The sequence below is a fragment of the Labeo rohita genome, chromosome 20 (genome assembly GCF_022985175.1).
Source record: "Labeo rohita strain BAU-BD-2019 chromosome 20, IGBB_LRoh.1.0, whole genome shotgun sequence".
NCBI lineage: Eukaryota > Metazoa > Chordata > Actinopteri > Cypriniformes > Cyprinidae > Labeo > Labeo rohita.
In genome coordinates this window covers 4,375,326-4,381,320 of record NC_066888.1, presented here as the reverse complement: position 1 = coordinate 4,381,320, position 5,995 = coordinate 4,375,326, and the positions used below count along the sequence as shown (strand labels likewise).

General features: G+C 34.5%; 1 protein-coding gene across 1 annotated transcript; it reads right to left on the bottom strand.

Moving 5' to 3' along the window:
* On the bottom strand, positions 1–5,970 carry arv1 (ARV1 homolog, fatty acid homeostasis modulator). The gene is made up of 5 exons (XM_051139153.1): positions 5,756–5,970; positions 5,215–5,334; positions 3,813–3,966; positions 2,724–2,945; positions 1–939 (listed from the first exon to the last, which is right to left on the bottom strand). Exons 1-5 carry the CDS (start codon positions 5,849–5,851, stop codon positions 812–814), a joined length of 720 nt encoding a protein of 239 aa, XP_050995110.1. The 5' UTR covers positions 5,852–5,970; the 3' UTR covers positions 1–811.
* Between the last annotated feature and the right edge of the window lie 25 nt (positions 5,971–5,995).

The following is a 5,995-nucleotide window of genomic DNA, read 5'->3' as shown; positions in this document are numbered from 1 at the left end:
TAAATCAACACATAGCCTTTAATAACCACAATCCCCCTCAGCTAAACCGTTACAAAACATCCAGTTTCACAATGAAGTGTGCGATTTACTCCCTGAGTTTCTATCAGAACAAGTTGCACAAGTTCATACTGAAGGCCCACACTTCACATTTACGTAACAAGGATAAATTACATCAGCATGAAAGTCCATACATAAACCTTCCAATACAAACCAGACGGCGTTCAGGCCATTACAGTAAGTGAACATATCGTGTCGACACTAGTCCACAGGCATCTGCAGTACATTTGAGTCAACATCTTCTCTCAGCAGAGCTAATTGAGGAATTTGACAAATGACCTCAGGAATGTGAAGCTGTGCTTTCAAAGTCTTTATAAACATACAGGATTTAGTCAAAATGCACAGGCTCGCTTTTTGTCCACATGGACCCAAACTAGCCCTTCTGTGTGAGGAAAATTCACAATTGAAGACAAAATACTGGTCTTAAATGGTGTTAGCTGAGTAAAACCAGCCATATTTGCATGAAAAAACCTCAGAATCATGTGGTAACCATAGTAAAGAAAAACAATTTGCTCTTTATGACCTCACTTAGTTTCACTTGGCCTTGCCAATGAATTTCTTTGCACAGAACATCCTGATCAAACAACATCTTCGAAGTAATGACAAGCATGTCTGTACTTTCACATCTGAGATTTTACAAGGTAAACAGTTTCGTAATGCAAACTTTCTTTGCTGACGGCAGTCTTGAGGAAGGTTTGCATGAACTCATAGAGCATTTCAGAGTCCTGGAGTGAAGTCCTCATGTTCTTCTAGTCTAGAGCATTGACAGATAGTCTTGTGAACAGACTTGCAGTGTTTTTAAAGCCTGGGCAACCCAGGTCTCTAACAGCAAGCCACCACACACCGACAGGAGAGACAGCCGCCGACTGCAGTTCAGAATCACTGAAACATAAAAAACACAATTCGAGTGTCCATGTAGAAGGAAATGTATTTTAAAATCTAGTTGAAAACACATGTGCCAAGTTCATAATGCATTCTTAGTAAGCTGGTTTGAATTATTAATTCATGATATTTGTGTTAAAAAAAAAAAAAAAAAAAAAAAAAAAAAAAAAGGTAATATCATTAAGTTACGAAAGTTAATTAAGTTAATTAATTTAGCATTATACTGAAAAATTATTACTTTGAATCAATTTTTTACTCAGAAACTGCTAGTAAGTTTGACAAATAATTACTACGAATTGGCAAGTACCACACTGAATTAAACATGAAATGTTGAAGTAGAAAGACTGGTAGAGTGTTTGGTTGTAAAATGTAATAAAAAAATTATTGTATGTATAACTTCGAAAAATAATTTTAGTGTAACATTATAGTATTTTATATTGTTTTTAACTTTTATTTCAAATGATTACATTTCACTTTAATTTTAGTAATTTTGATGTGCTTTTGTTGTTTTATGATTTAAATTAACAAAATCTACACACAACACAGTTTACAACCTGGTCAAATCTTGTCCTTTCATGAAAAGGTCAAATTATATATTATTTTCATACACTTAATGGCCTTGACAAAGAGTTATGAGGGTTTGCAGGAGTTCTTTCCATAATATAATTTCCTATTTTATGTTTTTTCTTTTTTTTCTTTTTTTTTTTTTTCACTGCCTGTTGGTTGCACCACCTGACATGAATAGGAAGTCACTGAAATAACAATAATACACAACGTATTTAACAAGCAGAAAATCTTTTAGCTTTGTCCAGATTAAAATTTGCTCACCCTCAGGTCATCCAAAATGAGTTGCAGTGAATGGGTGCCGTCAGAACTTGACTTCAAACAACTGATAAAAACATCACAATGAACCACAAATAATCCACACGACTCCAATCCATCAATCAACATTTTGTAAAGTGAAAAGCTGCATGTTTGTAATCAATCCATCAAGGAATTTTAACATTGAACCGTTGCTTCTGCCCAAAATACGAGTCCATAATCCATAATAACGCTTTCTCCAGTAAAAAACAAGTCCATCCCCTGTTGTTCTCCCACAACAAAATCCACTCACATAGTAGTTACAACTGCTTTGGGCTGTTTTTGCTTGTAAACAGTGCTTAATACATGCATATTTCTCTCCTGATTGTGTGAGATGACTTAATCACTAAAGCGGTTTAAAAAAAACAAAACAAAAGCAAAAACATCTTAACGATGGGTTTGTTTAAAACAAACATGCAGCTTGTGGATTTTTTACATCACTTGTGGATTATTGCGTTGTTTTCATCAGCTGTTTAGACTCTTATTCTGACGGCACCCATATACTGTAATGCTACAATTCTCCAAATCTATTCTGATGAAGAAACAAACTCTTTTAGATCTTGGATCTTCTGAGGGTGAGTTTTTTCAGAAAACTTTCAATTTTGGCTGAACTATCACTTTAAATAACTACCAAAAACAGTGTTGGTAAACCATCTGCACACACTACAGGATCAGCTGTGGGCGGTTAGCACACCCATGAAGACCTTACGCAAACAATGACCCACTCTAAACAATACAATCCTCTGTGTGAACGCATGTGTGTGGAAAACAGAGCATGTGAGAGGGAGAGAAAGTGTTTACTTTGGGTCTGTGAGTGTGATGTGGACATTTCACATTGCATCTAGGTGTTTATGTGAATGAAAGAGAGTGTACTGTTATTTTGGGCTGCCTGTGAGTAAAAGTAGGTGTTTGTTGATATTCACCTCTAATGGCTTGGGAATTGGAGGTCAGAACAAAGAGTCGTATGAGGCTGAAGCAGAGCGGGGAGAAATCATGCTCCCAGATGACAGCCGGAATTAACAGCACTTTGCCGTAGCTGGACAGAAGAAGCGCCTTCAACAGCGGAGTGAATTCTAAAGAGGAACCACGGAAGCGCTGCACCGTCCAGAGAATGAATAACACACCTATGCAGAACACGGCCAACTCTAGAAAAAAAAAAAAAAAAAAAAAACCCACATTATACTGACTCCAAGCTTTTGAATAGTATAGTGTATAATGTAATGCATAACTTATTTCAGATAAATGCTGATCTTTGGATCTTTCTATTCATCAAAGAATCCTGAAAAAAAGTACTGTTTTAAATATTAATAATAATAACAAAAATGTTTCTTGAACAGCAAATCAGCATATTAGTATGATTTCTGAAGAATCATGTGACACTGAAGACTGGAGTAATGATGCTGAAAATTTAGCTTTGATCACAGGAACAAATTACATTTTGAAATACATTTAAACAGAAAGCAGTTTTAAATAGTAAATATATTTCACAATATTACTGCTTTTGCTGTATTGCTTGGTGAGCAGAAAAGAATTCTTAAAAAAACATTAAAAATCAAAAACCTTTGACTGGTATACTGTGTGTAATTTATGTAATTTATTCCTGTATATATATATATATATATATATATATATATATATATATATATATATACACACACAGGAATAAATTACATTTTGAAATATATTCAAATGGAAAGAGAGGCATTTTAAATTGTAATATTTCACAATTTTATTTTTTACTGTATTTTTGATCAAATTAATTCTGCCTTGATAAGCACAAGAGACTTCTTTAAAAAAAAGATCACATATCATACTTAAACCCGAGCTACACAAAAAAAAAAAAAAAAAAAAAAAAAAAAAAAAAATCGACTTCAAACCCCTAAATCTTTCAAGATACCTTCATAATAATGCATAACCTCTACACTACATTGTTATCCAAAAACTGAACTGGTCCATTTTAATAATTTCATCCAATTAACCAGTGGCTGACTTCATAACAAACAATTATTTACCCAGTGCAGCCAGTGCAAACATGCAATAAAACTCCCATTCTTTAGTGTAACGGATGATATCAGCGGGGTCATCGCTGGACTGGGACCCCTGCAGGAGGGACCAGCGCAGATATGCCTCACACAGCAGACAAAACACACACAGTTTCCAGTGGATCTACAGAGAGAGTGTAACACAAGCAGTGTTTAGAATACAATACTATGTATACTATTAGTGACCCTGGACCACAAAACCAGTCTTAAAGGAGAAGTTCACTTCAGGAACAAAAATTTACAGGTAATGTACTCACCCCCTTGTCATCCAAGATGTTATATATACTTTTTACCTCAAATGCTCATCTTATCTCGTCTGCCTGAACTCTGTTTTTTCCGGTTCATGACAGTCAGTGTATGCTGAAAATCTCCCATCTCATTTTCTCCTCCAACTTTAAAATCATCCTACATCGCTGCAGAAGTACCGATCCAGTGTTTACAAAGTAAACACGCAAACAAGATCAAACACCCTTTACAAAAAAAAGGTAAAACAGTGATGTAGGACGATTTTGAAGTTGAAGGAGAAAATGAGATGGGAGTTTTTTTTTTTTTTTTTTTTTTTTTTTTTTTTTTACAAACCCTAACTGTCATGACCCGTAAAAAAAAAACAGAGTTCAGGCAGACGAGACAAGACAAGCATTTGAGGTTAAAAAGTATATATATATATTTTTTTTTTTTTTTTTTTAGAAAATAACAGATTGTTTCGCTAGACAAGACCCTTCTTCCTCAGCTGGGATCATTTAGAGGCATTTGAAGTTGAATTTAAACTGCATTTTGAACGTTCAAAATCGGGGGCACCATAGAGAAAAATCCTGAAATGTTTTCCTCAAAAAAAAAAAAAAAAAAAAACAATTTCTTTACGACTGAAGAAAGAAAAACATGAACATCTTGGATGACAAGGGGGCGAGTACATCATCCGTAAATTTTTGATCTTTAAGTTGCACGGGTATACTTGGAGCAATACCCAAAAATACATTGTATGGGTTAAAATTACTGATTTTTCTTTTGTGCAAAAAATCATTAGGATATTAAGTAAAGATCATGCTTCATGAAGATATTTTGTACTTTCCTACTGTAAATATATCAAAACTTATGTTTTGATTACTGATGTGCATTACTAAGAACTTCATTTGAACTTCAAAGGCGATTTTCTCAATATTTTGATTTTTTGGCACCTTCAGATTCCAGATTTTCAAACAGTTGTATCTTGTCCAAATATTGTCCCATCCATACATCGATGGAATGCTTATTAATTAAAAAAAATGACCTTTATTACTGGTTTTGTGGTCCAGGGTCACACTTATGTAGTCTGTATTCTGTAGATAGTATACAAAGTGTATGCATGCCTAAAAAGTGTAAACGTTTTACTCACATTGATTTCAGTGTTGAAGAGGATATGTCTAAAGGCCTGGATTTTGCATAAAGTTGCATCTATCAAAATAATAACTGGATCATATTCAATGTATTTGTCAACTGGTTTCTTGCATGAACCCTGCAGAGGAAAAAATAAAAGTTAGTTTCAATTTTGAATGACACTGATTTTATGATTTAGTACATGCATAAGTTTTCATAAAACATTTTTTGGGGGTTTTATATCATACTATGTTTACGAAAGCAATTAAAAAGCCTGTAATATATTTCAAAGGCAAATATTTGGTGGAAGATGGTTTTTCAGCGGCAGATATTTTTTATCTATTTGTTTATTTATATTTTTAAATAACAGTAATCTGCAACGGGACCGTATCTGTTGCAAAAGAACAGTTAAGAAATAAAATTAACGAGTAAAGGAGTGACAAACAGTCGTGCTTTTCACTGTGTGCATAATATCAGGCCTAAGCTGTGAGCATGCTAACCTCAACAGAACAAAAGGAAACAAACGAAACTTGAAATTCTGAACTCTATAATGCACTCACACATATCGTGATCTTCAGTATTCCGTTGCTGTAATCTCGATGCAATTCGTTTGCATCTTCGTTGCACTCGACGCATTTAAACAGTCCCGGTGCCATTCTCCATATGACAGCATGAAAACACGCCTACTGCTTCCTGAACCTCCATAAGAGGCGGGGCTTATCAGGCTTCTGACGGGAAATGTAGTTCTTTTGTCCTCCGTCGCCACTCCCGGAAGTAAGGATTCAGTTCCACTAAACTAC

Excerpts from the sequence above, each read along its gene's own strand:
- arv1 (XM_051139153.1), bottom strand. The coding sequence starts at position 5,851 with ATGGCACCGGGACTGTTTAAATGCGTCGAGTGCAACGAAGATGCAAAC. Across the intron at positions 5,335-5,755 it reads TACTGAAGATCACGATATGT|GGTTCATGCAAGAAACCAGT; the intron begins GTGAGTGCATTA and ends TTTCCTCTGCAG. Across the intron at positions 3,967-5,214 it reads TCTTCAACACTGAAATCAAT|ATCCACTGGAAACTGTGTGT; the intron begins GTGAGTAAAACG and ends CTCTCTCTGTAG.